Here is a 22288-nt window from a genome sequence, read left to right on the forward strand (position 1 = left end):
GTGTAGGAAATTGTTCGGGACCCTCCGTAAATTACATTTTAATAGGACGAGGAATAAGGTTCGATTTTTTTTTAACCGCTGGAGTGAAATGACAGCGTTTACTCGTTTGTATAATATACTTTCGACAGATAGTAAAGTTCATGACTGGGGAAAAAACGTTGCATTTAACCCTTATGATAAATCCTAAAGGGTTACTGAGCATGCGCAGTTAGAGGTACCCACCCCCCCTAGCTCTAGCGGCGCATGCGCTGACGTTCGCGGGGGGGCGGAGGGGAAGCGCCGTCGCCGTGGCAGCGGAAGGGAGACGGGCCTGTTGATTGGGATGGCTATGGAGGCCCTCGGGGAGGCCGGCATGCACTTTGACGAGCTCAACAAACTGAGGGTCCTGGATCCTGAAGTGGCTCAAAATACAACCGAGCTGAAGGAGGAGTGCAAGGACTTTGTAGAAAGTAGGTACAAGGAGGGAGCTTGGTCACCATACGGGAGGGGGAGGGAAGACAACTACGATAGAAAGAAGAACAACTGCATTTATATAGCACCTTTCACTACCTCAGGATGTCTCAAAGCGTTTTACTTTCGTGTACTTTTCTGAAGTTTAGTCGCCGTGGGAAACGTGGCAATCAATTTGTGCACAGCAAGATCCCATGAGTAACTAGGGTGTTGGTTGAGGTATAAATATCGGCAAAAATACTGGAAAATTTTCTCTAATCTTCGAAACTCTACCTTGGGATCTTTTATCTACAGCCGAGAGGGCTGACAGAGCTTTGGTTCAAGGTCTTATGCGAAAGATCCTTCCTCCAGCAGTGCAGCACTTCCCTCTGTACTGCACTGGAGTGTCGGCCTGAATTACGTGCTCAAGTCTCTGGAGTGGGACTTGAATCATGACTTTCTGATTTGGAGATAAGTGTTGACCACAGAGCTGACACCCATAAGTATAACAAAAACAGAATTACCTGGAAAAACTCAGCAGGTCTGGCAGCATCGGTGGAGAAGAAATCAGTTAACGTTTCGAGCCTTCATGGCCCTTCGGCAGAACTGAAGCATAGTTAGGAGAAAGGAGAAGGTAATTCTGTTTTTGTTTTGGATTTCCAGCATCCGCAGTAGCTTTTAGCTTTTTGTTTTTATACCCATAAGTATAAACTGCTCTGGGCACTGTGCATCAGATAGCAGAAGAAATCAGTGTTTCTGAGACGATGTTACTGAAGTATAAATGTAAAAGGTATACCTCGAATATTTAATTTGGGACAGTAGTACAAGAACCTGAGATTAAAGATGAATTTAGGAATCATATCCTTAATCAACATCTAAACAGATTGACCAATTTTACATTGTTGTTTGTGGGAGTTTGCTGCAAATCGGCTGTTTGTTTCTTATATTACAACAGTGACTACGTTTCAAAAGTACTTAGATAAAAGCAAAAAACTGTGGATGCTGGAAATCCAAAACAAAAATAAAAATACCTGGAAAAACTCAGCAGGTCTGGCAGCATCTGCGGAGAGGAACACAGTTAACGTTTCGCGTCTGTATGATTCTTCAACAGTTCGGTGTTCCTCTCCGCAGGTGCTGCCAGACCTGTTGAGTTTTTCCAGGTATTTTTATTTTTGTTTCAAAAGTACTTCATTGGTTGTAAAGTATGGGAGATGTCCGTTGGTCATTCTTTACACTGTGTTGTGTTATTGGTGCCCCGATCCTTTTCTGTGAGAATCAAGAAGATTCTTGCACAATATCAGGGAACCAGCCTTCTCCCCCAGCAACCCCTAACCCTCTGCTGTTTACCCCCCCCCCCGCCGTTGCTTGGGCTAAATGGGCTGCTCATGAATTTTTTTCATTATCACATATCCCAAACCTCCTAATTTCCCTTCATTTTTGAATAACCTCTCACATTTCATTTCATGGATTGCTGGTGCGTTTTGTGTTAAACAGGATAAATTAAAGATTTCTGGAAGCCTCATGCAGTTAGCTGAAACCCCAGGAAATATGTTTGGCATCTGGAGGTTTTTCTTAGGTTGAAAGAGCTCTAACTATCCATCAGATCAGGGGAAAGGAAATCAATCTGGGGCTACACCTGTGAGAATAAGGTCCAGATTTAGGTTACTGAATTTCCATGAACCACCTGTACAAATGTGGGCCTCTCACTTAACTGAATGCAGCATCAGAGCTCTATAAAGATCCAGCATAACATACCTGTCTTTGTACTCAATGGCTCTGTTTATGAAGCCCAAGATCCCATATTCTTTGATAACTGCCCTTTTGACCTGTCCTGCCACGTTCAAAGATCAATTCTCATTAACCCTGCCAAACCCCCACTCCAACCACGGCCCCTCTGTCCCAGCACACTCTTTAGGACTGCCATCAAGTATTGCCTCTCCCTATTCCTTTTACCACAGTGCATCACCTCACATTCCACTGTATTAAATTCCATCTGTCACTTTTCTACCCATTCTGCTAGCAGTCTATGTGCTGTTGTAGTTGATTGGTATCAGCTTCACTATTTGCCATAACTCCAAGTTCGGTATAATTGGAAAATTTTTAAAGTTTACTCTATATTCCAATATCTAAGTCATTTATATAAATAGCTTCCTAGCACGAACTCTTGGGGAACACCACTGTCTACCATCCTCCAGCCTGAAAAACAACCATTTACCATGATTTGCTGTTTCTCTCGAGTCAATTTTTATCCAAGCTGAGACTGACCCTCCTATTCAATGAACCTCAATTTTGTCAACCAATCTTTTATGTGGCACTTTGTCAACAGCTTTCTTGAAATCCATATAGAGAACATCCACTGCATTCCCTTCATCAACTTTCTCTGTTATTTTCTCAAAGAATTCAATTAGATTAGTCAAACACGACCTACCTTTACAAATCCATACTGGGTCTTAATTAAAACAAACCTCTCCAAGTGCCTGTTAATTTTTTTACCTGGTTATTGTTTCTAAAACCTTATCCACCACTGATGTTAAACTGACCAGCCTATAGTTACTAGAAATATCCTTACAGCCTTTCTTGAACAAGGGCGTCATATTTACCACTTTACAATTCTCCGGCACCTCCCCTGTATCTAGGGAAGGTTGGAAGATTATGGCAAGCCCATCTGCTATCTCCCACCCCCACTTCCCTCAGTAACCTAGGATGCAAGCCATCTGGGCCAGGTGACTTTTCATTCCAAGCATTACTAACTAGCCTTTATAGTGCACCCTGTCTCTCAATTTTCACCCCATCCATTACCTCTACCATCTTTGCTTCCAATGATATTTTGCCAGCAGCATCTTCCTTAGTAAACATCAATACAAAGTACTCATTAAGTATTCTAGCCTTGCTGGCGTTGTGTCTCTAAGCATATATCACCTTCTTTGTCCCTAATAGACCCCACCCCACCTCTTACTACTCGATTACTGTTTACCTGCTGGTAGAAGATTTTTGGGTTCTCTTTAATGTTAACCACCACCTGCAAGTTCCCCTCCAAGTCACACATCATCCTGATTTGGAAATGTATCACTGTTCCTGCACTGTTGTGCCAAAATCCTGAAACTCACTTCCTAACAGCAATGTGGGTGTACTTAGCACCACATGGACTGCAGAAGTTCAAGGTGGCTCATCACCACCTTCTCAAGGGCAATTAGGGATGGGCAATAAATGCTGGACTTGTCAGTGATGCCCACAGCTCATGAATGAATAAAAGAAAACTGAACCAAAGGATTTTAGGAGAGGTTACTAAAAACATGGTTGGTAGTAGATTTTAAGGATCTTAAAGGAGTGTGAGAGAGGTGGAGAGGTTTAAGAAGGAAATCCCTGAGCTTGGTGGCCTAGGTGGCTGCAGGTTTAACCAATGGTGGATGAATAGAGTGGGATTTGCATAAGAGGCTAAAGTTGGGGGAAACACAGAGTTGTTAAAGTTTGGAAAAGAATTCTGGACTGGAGGGAAGGAGAATGGACAGTGAGCCTGATTTGGAAGATGGAACACTCGAATGCTTGAGCTGGGAATTGGAGCTTGGGAAAGTCACAGGTGGGGTGAGGCCACAGAGGGCTTTTTAAAATGAGGTTGAGGATTTTGAAGTCAATACATTGAGAACTGGAGATTGGCAAGGGTGATAGATGAGCAGGTGACATGAGATAGCAGACAGGTGGCAAAGTTTCAAAATAAGTTGGTGTTAGGGTGGCAGGTTGGGTGGCTAACTAGGAGATCCTTTCCTTTGATACAGCCTCACCAAGGATATTGATCCAGTCACCTCCAATTATTATCTCCAGTGCTGTTCCCTCAGCTTAATAAGACTAAAAAGCAAACACCTGCTTTTGTAACTCTTGGTCCAAGATAATGCTGTTTGTGTAAAATAAATAAAATCAGGCCGGGATCTAAATTTGGCAGTTTTTTGCAGCATCTAAAATGTTAACTTTTTTGAATGATTTTAAAACAGAGAGAGAAGAGACTAAAGATTGACCAGATACCAGACAATACTAACATTCAGAGCTAACTATAAACCATAATTGGATTAACTGGGAAACAGACAAAAATGATGAAGAGTTTATCAATCTGCAGTATGGCCTGTGGTTTATCATACAATTGCAGAAAAGTTTACTGTGTAAACGATATATTTGAATGAATGATTTAATAACACAAGCAACAGAAGGATTAAATGTAAAATATAGACCAGCAGAGCAGACACTCTAAATTGTAAATGTTGTTCTGTAAAACTTTGCTGCTTGCTGTATTAGAACTAACTTGAATATCATAAAAAGGTTACTTGCTTTAAACAGTGCTCTTCTTTTGTATCAGGATGAAAACATTGTGAATTGGTAACCCAAGTTAGGTTTTCTACACTATTTAATGTTAACATTAAGATCAATTGCAGGTTGACAATCTAACCCGCATTCTTCCTGTGTTTGCCATCTGTGACGGGAGTGAAATACAGGAAGGATGTGGTTTAATTGTTTTGACTGAATGTAAAAGTAGTCTAGACAGGTAAGGCGAAAACCTCTACGAAGTAGCAGATGATACTCTTGGCTCAACATAAATATCTGAGAGTCTTGCTTCATTTCCCAACAATATGTACAAAATGTAATCGGTTGAACTTCTAAACCATAAATCAAACTGGCAGGAATGCCACCAAAAACTCCTGGAAGCTGATTCAAAATTTTCCAGATGCCGTGCTGTTGACAAATTGTAATTTATTTCCTTCTGTAACTCATCAGGAACTTGAGAGGTATTAATTACTGAAGATCATGTAACAATGTACCTTATTTAGAGCTGTGAAACATTTCAAGAACTTACGGTTTTGGAATTCTGCTGAAAAAGATACATGGTGAATTGAATACCATCAGACCCGAGGTTTAATGCAAGATTCACATTGCTGTGTTGGGAAAAACAACACAAAATTTGGATTATGGAATGACAGTGCTTCAATTTCATAGGGTGCATACTGCACAAGATGATTGTTTTGCACAAGATTATGGATTATTGTCATCTTTGATTCCAATTTAACAAGAATTGATGAGACCGCTGTGTGTAATATTGTCATGTATTATGAACATACAAATTATAAGCAGGAGTAGGCCACTCAGCTTCTCAAGCTTGCTCCACCCTTCGATAAGGTCATGACTGATCTGAATGTAACCTCAATCCCACATTCCTGTCTACATCCCCTCACCCCCCCCCCCCACCCCAATAACCTTTCACCCCCTTGTTAGTCAAGAATCTATCTAGCTCTGCCTTAAAAATATTCAAAGACTCTGCTTCCACCGCCTTTTGAGGAAGAGAGTTCCAAAGACTCTTGATCCTCAGAAAAAAATTCTCTTAAATGAGCGACCCCTTATTATTAAACAGTGACCTCTCATTCTAGATTCTCCCACAAGAGGAAACATAATCTCCACATCCACCCTGCCAAGACCCCTCAAGATTTTAAAGGTTTCAGTCAAGTCGCCTGTTACTCTTCTAAATTCCAGTGGATACAAGCCTAACCTGCCGAGCCTTTCCTCATAAGAAAACCTGCCCATTCCTGGTATTAGTCTAGTAAACCTTCTCTGAACTGCTCCTAATGCATTTCCATGTTTCTTTAAATAAGGAGACCAGTACTATACACAGTATTCCAGATGTGGTCTCACCGGTGCCCTGTATAACTGAAGCATAACCTCCCTACTTTTGTATTCAATTCCCCTCACAATAAAATGATAACATTCTATTAGCTTTGCTAATTACCTGCTGTACGTTTTGTGATTCGTGCACTAGGATACCCAGATCCCTCTGAATCTCAGAGCTCTGCAATCTCTCGCCATTTAGATATAAGCTTTTTTATTCTTCCTACCAAAATGAACGATTTCACATTTGCCCACATTATACTCCATTAGCCAGATCTTTGCCAAAGTGACACTTAACCTAAAACAAAAACAAAAATACCTGGAAAAACTCAGCGGGTCTAGCAGCATTTGCGGAGAGGAACACAGTTAACGTTTCGATTCTGTATGACTCTTCAACAGAGCAGACTCGAAACGTTAACTGTGTTCCTCTCCGCAGATGCTGCCAGACCTGCTGAGTTTTTCCAGGTATTTTTATTTTTGTTTTGGATTTCTAGCATCCGCAGTTTTTTTGCTTTTATGACACTTAACCTATCTGTGTCACTTTGTAGCCTCCTTACATCCTCTTCATAATTTACTTTCCTACCTATCTTGGTTTCGTCAGCAAATTTAGCAACCATTCCTTCGGTCCTTTCATCCAAGTCATTTATATAAATTGTAAAAAGTTGAGGCCCCAGCACTGATCCCTGTGGCACACCACTCGTCACATCCTGCCAACCAGAAAAGACGCATTTATGCCAACTTTCTGCTTTCTGTTAGCTAACCAATCTTCTATCCACGCTGATATGTTACCCTCTACACCATGCGCTTTTATTTTCTGCAATAACTTTTGATGTGGCACTTTATCAAATGCCTTCTGGAATCTTAGTACATCCACTGGTTCCCTTTTATCCACAGCACATGTGACTCCTTCAAAGAACTCCAATAAGTTGGTTAAACATGATTTCTCTTTTACAAAACCATTGTTGACTCTGCCTAATCGCCTTGAGTATAATTTGGGCAGAGCATAGCATCCAGAGATTTGAATAGTAAGGTGGGGCCAAAACAATGTAAAGGAATGATAAAGGCAGTACAAGGGTTGGGACTCTCTAGGGCAGTAGTGTTAGACTTTGGTAGTGCACGTGTCATTGAGGGTTGGAGGTTGGATGCACTCTTAGACAATAATGAGAGGTCTGCCTTGTAAAAGCAAAAGTTGAACTCTCACTCTAAGATCCTACCAGTTGCAATAAGGTATACTGAGGTCTGAAACTAAACACCAGCAAAACAATTCATGTATTTGCATGTTGTTGCCAGTTAGTTTGAGTTATGGTTATAATCTGCAATTTTGCAACAATTTTTAATTTTTTTTCAGAAATAGGCCAGTTCCAGAAAATTGTTGGTGGTTTAATTGAGATAGTCGATCAACTCGCTAAAGAAGCTGAGAATGAAAAGATGAAGGTAATGTTCCTCTAGATAATACTGAAATTTTATACATACTAGGGTACAGTAAGGAAGTGGTAGTGCTATCAGCTTTTCGCTATTAATTCAAACTGTTAATATGGAGCTTTGAACAATCAGACAGCAGGATGATGACACATGATAGCTATGTCCCTTCTAGGAATGTACAAACTTGTGTTTATGCATTTTCTAAACAAAACAAAGCTAGGACAAGATGGTGCCTTTGGGATAACATTAATTGCAGTAATTACTAGTGAAGGCTGATTATAAAATAAGTTGCTCTGTAATAAATACGTATAATGGGGCCAAGTACACAAGTAGCCACCTCGCTGTCTGAAGGTATAAAATTCTTCTAAATAATGTTATGGAGTTGACCACAAATTTAAAGAGCCCTGAGCTGTAATGAGGAGTAGGAATGCTCCCATCATGGAGGAATCTGATGGAGTAAGAGAAAATAACTGGCTCGGTAGAATATTAAAGGTCCCATAAGGTTGTTAATTAATTCTGTTGCCACTTACAGGCTATTGGTGCTCGAAATCTTTTGAAATCAGTTGCTAAGCAAAGAGAAGCCCAACAGCAGCAGCTCCAAGCTTTAATAGCTGAAAAGAAAATGCAGCTTGAAAGGTTTGTCAGAATGTTACATCTTCTACTAATACTAAAGGATTGAACCACTGTCATGGTACTGTTAATGCAACCATTTTTCTGCTGTTATATCATTTTGCTATTAACTGTCCATCAATTCTTATTTTATAGTTAGTAATACTATTGTTCAACTAAGGAGATGATTAAGGCTAAACTGTTTATTGTGCCTTAAGCCATGTGCAAACAATATGGAACTTGGCCTAAAAAGCTGCATCTGCAACAAGTACTCTTTAACTCCTGCAGAATCAAAGATAGCAAAAATGTAAGATGTGTGGCTGGCCATAGTATTTAAAAAAAAAATCAAATTCTCCTTCATTTTAGAATTGCTATACTATTCCAGTGCCAAAGGGATGCCCATTCCCCAGTTTCTGGCCAACTCTCTCAGATTGCTCTGAAGTGCTGGCAGAAGGTGGTATGTGACTTCCACCAACCTAAATTTCTTTTGCTGCCTTCAATTTGAACAGATGTGAGGAATTACAGCAAGCTGAAGTGCTTTTCTTGGCTTCTCTAATTTAGGACTAAATATAACATTTTAGATTAAAATTTTAGTTTTCGCAGAGGTGGCGATAAATAGATCCCCCAACAACTTGTACATTATATAGTGCCATTAACATAGTAAACCATTCCAAGGTGCTTCACGGGAGAGTAAATAGACAAAAAATGCCACCAAGCTAAAGGAAGCACTTGGACAGATGACCAAACACTTGGTTAAAGAGGTAGATTTTAAGGAGGTGGAGCTAAAGAGGTTTGGCGGGGGGAATTCCAGAGTTTAGGTACTAGAAAGCAGAAGGCATGGCTACCAGTGATGGGGTGAGGGAGGTGGAGGTGCACTACAGGCCAGAGTTGTAGGCACTTAAAGTTCTGAGGTTGTAGGGGTGGAGGAGTTTAGAGATAGGGAGGGACAAGATTGGAGAGGTTTGAACCTGAAAATGAGAATGAATTTCATTGTCTACAAATAGGTGGTAATGTACGAAGAGCTGTCTGTAATCTGGAGTTTAGTTGACCGGATTAAGCTTCTCCCTGGCCTTCAAAGTTAATTGGTAAATGCACACAAATTCACTGCACCATTAGATTATGAGGGTTTAGTTCTGAGTTTTAAAAATGAAACTATGTTGTTTCACAGTTTCCCTATGTTTCTTTCTGTGTGACTGCATGAACCCACAGCACTGTGGATGTACTTGCACCACCTTGATTGCATCAGTTCAAGAAGGCGGCTCACCACCACCTTCTCAAGGGCAATTAGGGATGAGCAATGAATGCTGGCCTTGCCAGCAATACTCACATGAATAAAAAAAAGTTGGCCATTTTGTAAGGTAATTCTCAGACAAGTGGAACTGTTATGTGTTTAACAACATATTCTAGGTGACAGGGGCTGTGCAATAAACAAGTAGCGAAGAAGTCATCAGCCTGAGAAAGGTTCTTTTCAAGGACTAATGTAATAAGAGTACCCCAAGTGATTGTTAAGCTGGACAAGAGCCAGGCACAATTCTTTTTTCTTTCCTATCTCACCACACTGGGAAAATCTCAGGCCAGCTGTACTGCCAGATTATTTACAAACTGCTCTGTAAGCTCTTTGACTTGATGCAAAATGTTTTCTCACTCAAACTTTCTTCATGCTTATAACAGAAATAAAGACTTAGATTTTTATTAAAAATCACATTCTGAACTGAGCTTCAGTTATGCTTCCATTTTTTTTGTCTCATTTCCTACTGTTATCACAGGCAATGGATCAACTCACAGAAATGCATAAAGATGCAGCTTTTTTTTCCAGAATAGACCAATAACAAATGTAAAATCACTTGGATAAATGCTACAGCAGGTGCAATGTGTAACACGATCATTCTCTCTGCAGGTACCGGATAGAATACGATGCACTGTCAAAAGTAGAAGCTGAACAAAATGAGTTCATTGATCAGTTCATTCTGCAGAAATGACATGGAAAGGAAAGACACTAATGAAAAACATTTTGGCTGTAATGATGCAGTGAAGTTTGCAGTGATTATTCCATTGTGATACATTCCATCAAAAGTGCTTTCAAATAAGGTGTAATTTTGCATTGCCTTTTCATATTTAATTAATATATATCAAGCTGTTATTTCTATAATACAGGTTTGTATGTGGTTTATTTGAACTACATAAGCAACTTACAGTGCACAATTTTAATACCTACTTTTTTAGGATGACTTTCCTGAAACATCAGAACACGATCATTTCACATGTAAATATTTTGTTAGCCCAAATTATTTTATATATCTTATGTTATTATTCATAATAGTTCCTTCAACTTGTGACAGCACGGTCTACACACTTTTCAGAGTGTCCTTTTGCCAGCATTAATAAAATTGATGTTTGAAGCTGTGCCTTACCCATCACAGCCGTTTCTGGTGTCACTGTGCACTGTATGGTTGCCTATGAAATAAGGAATGCTGTGGAAAGCAAACTTGCAGCAAAACTAGCCAGAACGGTGGCTTGACCTGCTACCCTCAGCAGGAAATATAGACAATATTTGGCACTGGGCTGTGAATCAGTTGACCTCTCAGCCTCTTTGTTTAAATGAGTAACATGGTTTCACTATTGCTAGCTTATCTGGACCTACCTCCTCCTTCCCCACTCCTCAGCACTGCAGAAGTTCTGTGGCTATATTCACAAATAGGGAAAGTGATTTTACGATAACTTCACAAATGTGTGAGGTGTGTACATGTTCTGCCCCTTGTTACTGAATTGTCTTAGTATAAAAGGAGCAGTACAGTGAAAACCAGCACTGCATGTATATCCCTTTATTATTGAACCACATCCGCTCAAAGTAGTTCACTCCAGGTGCTGGATCTGCCTCGGTGTGGTAAATTCTTGGAAACATCCCACTTACAAAGAACAGGAGTAAATTTGATCAATTCCTCTCATGATTAGCCACAAACATATAGGTTTGAGGATCATATTATTATTCTGAATGAAAATTCAGTCTCTTTTATCAAGGTAAGTTATTGGGATAACTACTTCACAGCAATCTCAAAGTTCACTTTTTATTACCTGTTACACTAATGCATATTTAATACATAATAATGCTCCTCTAATGCATATTTAATACATAATAATGCTCCTCTACCTAAAAGATACTGAATAGATTTTGTTTGAGTTTAACCCAGTGGAAACACAGTCCAAGTGACCATTTCAATTGATATTTATATAAATTCAATGAGGTATACTGTGCTCACAAACTAAGCTAAGCACCATCCTCACCTAGGGACCAAAGTATTTCAACAGAATTTTATTTAGCTGTGATTATATGCTACAATAGTATTTGAGATTAATATGAACGCTAAAATGTGTATTTTTCAGTATTTCTCCAATTGTATTACACACTGCAGCTTTACTTGTGGTTGAACAGCTTGCAGCCCATTAAAATGTCTGCTTCTAATTTTTTGCTTTCTACGTTCATATTTTTAAACTAAGCAAAGAGTAGCTGAGTTTAAGTTAGTACTATGAAAGAGCATTCTGCCAATCTGGTTCCATCCATTATACGCATCTGTATCCCAGGACCCAATCAAATGTGTAATGTTTTGCCCCAATCTGAGCCCTTTGCTCAGACTTGGGAATGCTTCAACAAAGTCAGTATTTAATGTGCTAAGTAGCAGTCCATTCCATAACTCTTTCTTTGTCATCACCTCTGGTGGAAGTATGAGTATTGTATCATGGAAACATCATTTGGAAGTCCCCCTCCACGACACACTATCCTGACTTGGATATGTACCACTGCTCCTTCATTTTTGCTGGGTCAAAATTACAGAATGTCCAACTGAACACAACTGTGCCAGCAGCGTAAGAATTGCAGTGTTTCAAGAATAATGCCCATCATTTAAAGATAATTAATTGTAGACAATTAATGCAACCCTCGCCAGTGTCACCCATATCCTAGAAACAATTTTTAAAAAAATAGTTTCCCTGTCCTGCCTTTGCACAAACTTATCCTTTTACCACATCAATCTTGAAATATTTTTGCTAGAGAATTCACTTAACTTCCTTAGCTTCGCTTCATAACTCGATACTTTTTTTGTGCTTAAAAGTACTGTAATACTCAAATATTTTACCTGCCTCTAATAGTATTTTGTTGCCAAGGAACATTGTGAGTGAAATGGTCGTGACTGTAATAAAACGTCAAACAATCTTATTACTAAGATGGAATAAAAGGTTCTCTTTTCTTAAGGAAAGAAAATACTGTTTATTAATAGTGCATTTACTAAGATCATCAGTAACATAATGTGACCTGCCATGTCATGCAGCAAGGTGCAAGTGTACAGGAATCATGGCTGTTCATCCTCCTACTGCCCAGATACAGCAACTTTCTGATCTTACATCATGTGGCTGGCATGCAATTTTTAAGCAATTCTGTTCTTGAACAACTGATTGGGAAACAAAAACTATACAAATAATTCAAATGTTATTGATAAGAGTCAAAATTTTGAACAAATAATTAAGGGCAGAAGTCAGAACATGTTTCTCTAAACAGGGTGATCCAGCAGTTCAATGGGTTGACAAGGAGGGTGGTTGAGGGCAGGAAAATGGGCTCATATAAGACCCTGAGCGCAGGAATCAAAGATGCATTACTGAGTTCAAAAGGGCAAAACCAGAGTGTTAACCCTGTGGTCCTGGGACCCCATGCAGTCTCGGAGCATTGGAAATCTAGCCCTCAAAGTCCAGTCGACTTGGTATGCCTGTATGCTTTGTTTGAACTTACTGAGGCTGGACATTTGGAACAAGTTGGTCTTAGCACTTTTGTCCCATTGATAAATCAGGTGACCAACATATGTTAGTATCAGCAAAACAAGAAAATTAATGGGAACATGGATTTAAACTTTGAGTCCTGAGGTTCCATGGTAAGCACTTGCTTATCTCACAAAGCCAAAAGCTTGAACTTTGTGATCCTGTTAATTTTAACTGAAAATGCTATTAAAAAAAGTAGCCCTCCTGTGATAGTAATCTTCACACATCTTTCATTTCAGTATTACTGAAAAAGGAGACATCGAAGCTTTTTGCTTTTCACTTTTCAATACACTTTGCAAGAACACCAATATGAGGGGAAAAACAACAATTTCTATTGTATGTGAAGAGAGTGCTGATTGGTTGGCAAGTGGACTCTGGTAGAGGTGTTGCCATGGAGAATGCACCAGGGATGCTGACTGACAGTTAACTGCCAAGCATTGTTATTTCCTTATACGTCTTCATGGGCTCCATCCTCCGCTCAAATTCACCTTTGAAATGGAGCTGTCAAATGAACTCCCTTTGACGTACTTGTTGAGAGATCTGCCAGGGGGTTTTCTACCACGATCTACCGCAAGCCTACTTTCACTGTCAATATACGCATTGGAATTCTTACAGTTTCACACACTATAAGATTGGTCTTATCGGCAATCTTGTAAATTGGACCCGAGTTATTTGCTCACCATGCAAGCTCGATGCTGAAATAGGGCGCATCAAAAGCATTGTGCAGGATAAGGGCTACCCCAATCAGGTCATTTCACACTATATATCACGCAAACTCATAACAGGCCTAGGGCTGCCACTTTTGGCCCTGTAAAGTGCCCAGTCTACCTCAGATTACCCTGGAAGGGCAAGGTATCTCAGAAATTTAAGCAACGGGTGAAGCTAGCTGTTTCACGCTGTTACTATGCAGTAGCAATACGAGTGGTATTCGCCACTAACAGGATGCTGCCGTCAAGTCAAAAAGACGCTCTGCCTATCATACAAATGAGTAATGTGGCATATGAATTTCAGTGCCAGTGTGATACTAGGTATGTAGGTCATACATTTCAAAGACTGGCAGATCATGTCAGATAGCATGTGATTCTGCGAGTGGACAACATTTGCTAATTAATGCTCCGTGTGCTAAGAATTACACTGACGACCAATTTAAGATTGTTATTCAGGCTCGCAGTGTGGCGCATTTGCGTGTACTGGAAGCTACATATATTAATACAAAAGTCCCAGTTCTTTGAAGACAGAAAGAATATGTACGTACATTGCACCTGTTTCAGCTGAACAAAATAAGTGACAGCCATTCGCTGACTCATTCCTCAGAGCAATGCCTTGACCAATCAGGATCAAGCTGCCTGGTTTAAATTTCAAATAATGCTTGGCAGTCAACTGTCAGTCACCATCACTAGTGCATTCTCCATGGCAACGCCTCTACCAATCGGAGCCCACTTGCCATCCAATCAGCACTCCCCTCACAGTATAAATTGTTGTTTTCCCCTTATATTAGTATTCTTGCGAAGTGTCCTGATGAGTGCAAGATGAGAAGCTTCAACGTGCCTCTATTTTCAGCAATAGTCAAGTTCTGTACTACCAAACGACTATCTTTCATTTAATTAAAATTTACAATTTCATTACAAACTTGCTGTCAAATTATAAGACAGTAAACCCAAATGGAGCACAGGAAAAAATGGGAAACGTTTCTCAAGTGGAAGTAGTTACCGTCTCTTCTTTTCCTTGTCAGGATTGTACGTTTCACTGAAAAGCATGGTTAGCAGGATCCATACAGGGATTAGTAAGTAGGGAGTGTAAATAGCTAGGAGAGATAAACGTTCTGACATGGTTTTTGGTCCTGGATAAGTTGATGCTGAGAAGTCGTTAAACAGAATATGTGCGAGGATGGGAATAACTGTTGTAGCCACATGCGTGGAGTATATGATAGCAGGGGTCCTTATCCATGAGCAACCTCCTGCATACAAAAGTAATACAAAGCATTAAATTATATCATACTTCACTCTCTGCATTATTCCAGGCACAACCTTTAAAATGCAAAACAGAATGTCACATTGTATAAATTGTAGTTCTTTGAAGTTTGTTTAAAAAAAATTATAGGAACTTAATTTTAGAGACAGTCTTGAAGGGACAGGATATGATTTCATGTCCACAATTTCCCACGCGGTGGGTTAATCTTGGTTTATTATCGTGAGAAAGCACCAGAGAAGGAACCCTTGATAGGTACAAGATGACAGCCACACAAACAGCGGTGACACTAGGGAGCAAACCTGCAGTCTGCTTGAAGTGGTAATGTTTGCATTGCAGGATGGCTGACAGGAAATAGCATAGATTATGAGAGGATGAGACTGATAACCCACCTTCATGGTTTGCCAGATTATGAACATCACTGCTGCCCTTTTCCAAAGCCAGTGTGAGTGACAGGAATGATTTATCATTGTGGGTGAAAGCAAATGACCTCAACCAGGGGTATCTGCAGCAATCCTTCCAATTCAAACAAACACTTTTGTTTCCCAGTGCCTAATGATCATTTTGCTTCACTCTCAGTCACAGTTTGTTTCAGGTTGTATGGTATGATAATGCTAAATCATACAATAGATATACAAAATAAATAGGAAGATAATAGTTGTGACTATTTATCTTGTAGAGCCAATCCCAACAAATTCTGAGGTCCCTAAAGCAAACAGAATATCTTCAGTGATGCCATTTTCTGCCACCTGCCGGATTTCAATCTTCTCTCCACTGTTTTTCCTGGCACAAGTCTATTGAAGAATTCAACTGTCTTAGTACACTGCAAAAGCAAATCTTAAGCAGTTCCTCTACAAAATCTCAAACCCAAGACTAGATTACCGATATTGACTCAATCCCCTTTTTCCTTCTACTGCTGCCCTTTGGTTGCCAGATTCACTGACTACAGTCAATAGGGGAGCCAAATGACCACCTCATAAAGTGCTTCTCTGGTGGGACATGGGCACACGTGCCTCAGAAAGAACTCTCTCTTCCTACTCCTTTCCGTGGAGAAGTAATGGATATTTTATTTTGCCTGTCATCTCCCTCCAGCAACACAGTGGTGATGGGTTTAAGTGAAGGGGACTACATGGAGGAGCAACACGTGGGCTACAGTTAAACTGCACGAATGATGTTCAAGGAAACAGTGATTTGTTGGACCAGGGTTATACTGTCATGCAAACTGGTTGAAACTTAGTAAATCTAAAGTAAGTTAGAGGCCTTGGGATATGTACATGTTATGGCCTTTAGTATGATGATGTCCACATGTTCATACACTTGACACACCAAATCCACATACTAAGGGCCAGAATGGAGGCAGACAAATAAAAAAAATAGCCACGATTTCACACAGCCAAAAGTCCTACCTCCATTTCCACCTTCACCGATCTGGCCGAGGGCTGGGGAGAGCCCAGGCCTCAGATCTGGCCTGTGCCTATTATCACAGTAATTAAATTGTTGAGGACTTATTAAAAAGCCATTGCTTAAAACTTTTCCAGTACTCCCGATGGGGGCTGGCATTTAGCAGCTGTGTCAGGCCAGCTGCATGGAGGCGAGGACCATATCTGGGGGATGTCATGGAAGCAGGAAAAATTTAACAAGATAAATATAAACACTTTTAAAGGTTAAAGCGCTTAACCTTTTGAAGTGAAAGTTGCAGCAGCCCATCACAGGTCAGGGGAGGAGCCAGCATTAAGGACTTTGCCAACTTAGAGGGTTCTCACCCTCCTGGCATCGCATGGGCTTCAGGGCAGTGAGCATATCCGTTTGGACTCCACGTGTGCACCAGGAAGGGTGCAGCTGAAAATGGGTACTGCGCCCTCAGAAATCAAGGCCAGCGGAGATGAGGAGCAGCAGCCTGCACGGAAAGGATGAAACACTGGGCATCAGGAGGCCGGAGGAGAGGGACAAGGGGCATAAAGAAAGAGACACCATTCTTGAGTGCAGGATTTACGAGCGGGGACAAAGATACCTACATTTTTACCTACAACATGGGGGGTAGTGGTGTCTCTAATATAAAATAAAAACAGAAAATGCTGGAAAAACTCAGCAGGTCTGACAGCATCTGTTTCGAGTTGGTATGACCCTTCTTCAGAGCTAAAGAGAAGTAGAAATGTGATGAAACTTATACTGTGTAAGGGGGTGCTGGAGCAGGTGAAACTGGATGGAAGGCCAGTGATAGGTGGGGGCTAAGGTAGAGATTGAGGGTGTCTCTGTCTGATTTTATTCCCCCTCTACTTCAGTGGTGCTGAAGGAAAATTGTTGGACCCTAAAACCTTGCTGAGATTACGTAACTCAATATAGATGTTCAGGTTCCTAATGAACCAGTCATCAGTTCTGACAAAGGGTTTGGAGTTCCCTGTAATGGGCCTTCTGCATTCATCCAGCATTTCCTGCTTTTGTTTCTTTAATGGAGAAGTTAATTTACTAACTAATTCTTGACAGCCCTAACTAATTGCTGTGGGACAGTGGAGAAAAACCGCTAGTGTTGAAGGGTTTCGTATAGGGTGAAGTGACGAAGTGAAGTTGTGCTTGGAATCAAATACCTATTGTGGGTGGTGTACTCTAGTGCAGTGACAGGCTTGAACGCACATTCTCTCCCTCAGGACAGCCTTGGAGATGGCTGCCTTGGCTGTCTGAAATCCACCTCCACTCCTGTCCCCACTAGCTTTAATTTGACAATAAACCATCTCCATTTAAATTAAAAGCTCACTCCTGGGAAAATCTGAAACTCAATTTCCCAGAGGAAGTGGGTTCCTTACACAAAAACAGACCCAAATCCAGCCTTAAATGTGAAAATGAAAACCTAAGAAACTTCTGTTGAACATATAAGATGTGAAATGACAGGGTTTTTTTGCTGCACTACACTCTTGCGGATTGGAAAGAGAACTAGAAGCCCTATAAGCTGATATTTCACTCCTATTTTGAAGCATAATGGAGTCAGATTCCTGACTTTCATGTTGCTGAACCTCAAACATGGCAGCGTTAATCTAGTCCGAGAAGTTTTTCCATATACAGGGCACTGAGTACAAAAGCAAGGAGGTGGTGGTGAACCAATACAAGTCCTGGTTTGGATGTGATCACAGGTGCAGTTTTAGACATTACATTGAAGAAAGGATTTTACAGCCAAGGAACAAGAATAACATAATCACTTGGATCTTTCCCAAAATGAGAAAATACAGTTATGATGAGTGACTTAAAAACAAGGACTTGTTCAGTGGAGTGAGACACTGAAGGGCAAGATCAAAGAGGTATTCAAAATTATGAAAGAGTTTGAGACAGTAAATAGTAAAAGATTATTGGTACTGTTCAGTGAATCTAAGGAGGCATAAATTCAGAATCAGTACTAGAGCAACAGAGGAAGAGGTTTGAAGATCATTTTTCATGTAAAAGATTAATACAGAACCTTTACCACAGGTGATTAACAAAGAAAAGTCAATCACAACATTTAAGAGGGAAATTAAACTGAAATATTAAAAGATACTGCGAACTGGACTGAGGGTAGATAGCTCTGATGGCTGAATGACTTCCATAAATATTGAAATTTCTATCTAGGATTAAGGAAGTATACTGAACATGATGTAATGGGACACAGAAACACATCACAATACAATTATTGCAACAGTAAGGTTCCCTGAAATGTGTCAGCAAAAATAAAATCCTGTTTATTGTTTCACATTTTTCATTTGGTATTAATATGCCACAATAAAACAAAAGCAATCCTCACTACTGCACACATTGTGGGTTTGAGATATAATCCAAAATAAAGGCACAATCCTGATAACATTGCATTAATAATGCAAATGTAGACGTGTGATGGAGCGAGGCAAGACTAAGACCACTTACAAGCATAAATAATTACTGTACTAACCTTTGTAGAAAGCATAAGCTGCAACAGGAAAGAAAGGCATCTGCAGCAATGCTTCACAAAGAATGAATGCTTTGAACCATGCTGGAGGGTCCATAATCATTGGGTCTTTGAACCGAGCTGCATACCATTTTAATAACCCTTGCAGCTGAGGAAAGAAATAGTATTAAAAAATAAATTTAACATTTTTTAGAAGTTTGTTTAAATGTAATTAAAGCCTTTCTTATGCATTCCACATTCAGCGTCATTATTAGGTATTATTGTACCATCTGCTAAAAAGGGCATCCGAATAATGCAACAATGCCCTGAAGTTTCCTAAAAAGCAGGGTCAGGCTTGTTATGACGCAGCAGTTGGTAAAGGCTGTTATTTAAAATCCCAGAGGGAAACTTTAAACAACTGTCAGAACATATATTTTCAATTGGTATGTTTGAAATGCAGCTCTAAATTCAGGAATAAGACCACCAGTTCTCAAGAGGTTTTTATATCAAACTACATGAGACATTTATCAATTTACACAAGTTAAACATGTACGCACGGGTACAAATTACAAACAACATAGCTTTTTAACTAATTCCCAAACTAATCTCCACTAAGGCAACAACAACCTATAGACTTTAAGCAGACACCAAGCAAAGCATTTTCACCTTACAGATTTAAAATGAGGTTCCTTTCACTTTGGTTCCTTTGCAGACAGTTGTAGGCTTACAGCTTACTTTGACGTTACATGCCTCTGCCCTGCACACACAAAACTGCCTTCTATTATACCCAGCACTTCTCTTTGAATGTAAATTCTCATTGTATCATCAGGCTCTTTGAACTCCACCTCTTCTAACAATAAAACCCCTTTCCTAGTACCAATTTTATTAGTAATATAAACATTGATTGGTGTTTCCTAGCTAGGTGCAAGATTTCACTCCCCTTCATGAATGCTCTACTGAACAAAATGCAAACGTACCCTTAACCTCCTGTTTACATCTCAAAACTACTGTACATCAAAACACCCAGACTAGTTGGCTTTAATCCAATTAAAACACACACAGACACACCCACAGACTAAAACTCTATTTTTTTTTTTAAATTCCAATAATATTATACACATTAAAAACTTCATGACAGGCTCTTCATCTTTTTCTTTTGTTTAGCTGGGTATAGAGCAACAACTATAATTTTATATCAAGGTGGCCATGCCAGGATAAGAGTGGAAGATGGCAGCCTTCAAGTGGCCCACTCTGTTAAGTGAGAAGTCACTACAAATGCCATCAACCCTGTGACCAAACATCGACCAACAATCTCCCAATCTTCAGAGCAATAACTAAAGGCTCTTAATTAGCCCACCAGATAAGATCAGTACATTATAAGGACTTCAGAATTGCACCAAGTTGAGCACCGGCATACAGTAAACTGCTCAAATATTATAAAATGTTGAGATATCCTTGGCTACTGTGCAGTCAGTGTGTGAAGGATTCACATTAGATAATGTGCAGTGAGAGTGTAGGGGAGTTCCCTTGGATACTGTGTTGGGTGAGGATGTAGTGGAATTTCCTTGGATACGGTATGCAGTGAGAGTGGAGTGTCTGTGGATACTGTGTGCAGTGACAGTGTTGTAGAATTTCCTTGGATCGTGTGTGCAGTGACAGTGTAGTGGAGTTTCCTTGGATACTGTGTGCAGTGAGGGTGTGGTGGAGTTTCCTTGGATACTGTGTGCTGTGAGGGTGTGGTGGACTTTCCTTGGATACTGTGTGCTGTGAGGGTGTAGTGAAGTTCCCTTGGATACTGTGTGCAGTGAGAGTGGAGTGTCTGTGGATACTGTGCACAGTGACAGTGTTGTGGAATTTCCTTGGATACTGTGTACAGTGACAGTGTAGTGGAGTTTCCTTGGTTAGTGTGTGCAGTGAGAGTGTAGTGGAGTTTCCTTGGATACTGTGTGCAGTGACAGTGTTATGGGATTTCCTTGGGTACTGTGTGCAGTGAGGGTGTAGTGGAGTTCCTTTGGATACCATGTGCAGTGAGGGTGTAGCGGAGTTTCCTTGGATACTGGGTGTAGTAGAGTTCCCTTGGATACCGTGTGCAGTGAGGGTGTAGTGGAGTTTCCTTGGATACCGTGTGCAGTGAGGGTGTAGTGGAGTTTCCTTGGATACCGTGTGCAGTGAGGGTGTAGTGGAGTTTCCTTGGATACCGTGTGCAGTGAGGGTGTAGTGGAGTTTCCTTGGATACCGTGTGCAGTGTGATTGTGAAGAAATTTTCTTTAACACCGAGCTGCGTGCCTCTGAAGGGGCTTCTTTAGATGCAGGAGAAGGGCAAAACAAGTGGTTCAGACAAACTAAAAATGTCTGTATATTCAACAATGATTCCATTCTCATGAGATAGGCAATATCCTAGGTTGCCCACTGGTCACTTTGTGAAAATTTGGTGGTCACCACGTGATCATGCTCTAAGGTTACTTCAGGCCGCACTGGGGATCACAATGGAAACAGGCCAATTCTCCGAACCAACTCAGACTCGGTACATTTAAGGTAATTAGGATATGTCTTAGTTCTGGCAATAGACCTACAGAGGTCTCTACTGACATTGAAACTTATCAGACAGCCCGAATTCACCAATTGCCCAGTGCTGCTACTTGCACATCTTTAAAAGCACCATCTTTTAGGTACCTCCCCAACAGTGCATTGGCAGTCATCTGCCCATTTTCATATTGTATAATTGTTGCTGCATTGGGTATCACAGCAACATTGAAAGTGTCAAGCAGTCCACTGACAGCTTCTTGTCACTTAATTCAAATTGTCCTAAAACATGCCAAATTGTTGTTTTACTCCAATTCCTTAATAAGTACTCGACGATTAAATAAAGACCTTTATTTACTTAGCACCTTTCATAACCATTGGACATCTCAAAGCGCTTTCCAACCAATGAAGTACTTTTGAAGTCTTGTCGCTGTTGCAATGTAAGGAATGCGGCAATGAATTTGTGCAAGTTCCCCCATAAACAGCAATTTGATAATGACTAGTCTGTTTTTGTGATGTTGATTGAGAGATAAATATTGGCCAGGACACCGGCGATATCTCCCCTGCTCTTTTTCGAAATAGTGCCATGGGATCCTCTATGTCCACCTGAGAGGGCAGATGTGCCTTGGTTTAATGTCTCATCTGAAAGATGGCACCTCCGGCAGTGCGGCACTCCCTCAGTATTGCATTTGAGTGTCAACCTTGATTTTTGTGCTCAGGCCTCGGAGTGGGACTGGAAAAAAGTGTCAACTGGAATACCAGAGCCACAGTGTATAGTATAAAAGCAAAAGGAGATCGTACAACAATCGATCCCCTGCTAACTACGGGGTTTGCTGGATACCCGCACATTAACTGAATGTGCAAAGCAGGTTTGGACTAAAACTAAGCGCAACTAATGATGGCCATTGGGACCCAACTCCACAATTTTTGTGAACCAGATCCCAGACTGGTGGCTCGGAGGTTGGTGGATTCACACACCACAATGCATGACACTGCAGCCCCGTG

General features: G+C 40.5%; 2 protein-coding genes across 3 annotated transcripts in view; one reads left to right on the plus strand and one right to left on the minus strand.

Moving 5' to 3' along the window:
* Nucleotides 1–204: 204 nt before the first annotated feature.
* Nucleotides 205–11563, plus strand: ift20 (intraflagellar transport 20 homolog (Chlamydomonas)). The gene is made up of 4 exons (XM_078548109.1): nucleotides 205–449; nucleotides 7421–7506; nucleotides 8027–8130; nucleotides 10001–11563. The coding sequence occupies exons 1-4, from the start codon at nucleotides 323–325 to the stop codon at nucleotides 10080–10082; spliced, it is 399 nt and encodes a 132-aa protein (XP_078404235.1). The 5' UTR covers nucleotides 205–322; the 3' UTR covers nucleotides 10083–11563.
* Nucleotides 11564–12334: 771 nt separating this feature from the next.
* The window catches only part of tmem97 (transmembrane protein 97), a 38493-nt gene continuing 28539 nt past the window's right edge, over nucleotides 12335–22288 (minus strand). For both annotated transcript variants that reach the window (XM_078548107.1, XM_078548108.1), the window contains 2 exons: nucleotides 18785–18929; nucleotides 12335–14863 (listed from right to left, as the gene is read on the minus strand). In XM_078548107.1, the coding sequence (XP_078404233.1) occupies nucleotides 14613–14863; nucleotides 18785–18929 (396 nt within the window). In that variant the 3' untranslated portion in view covers nucleotides 12335–14612. The remainder of the gene's footprint in view (nucleotides 14864–18784; nucleotides 18930–22288) is intronic.

The sequence above is a fragment of the Cetorhinus maximus genome, chromosome 9, assembly GCF_964194155.1.
Source record: "Cetorhinus maximus chromosome 9, sCetMax3.hap1.1, whole genome shotgun sequence".
Taxonomy (NCBI): domain Eukaryota; kingdom Metazoa; phylum Chordata; class Chondrichthyes; order Lamniformes; family Cetorhinidae; genus Cetorhinus; species Cetorhinus maximus.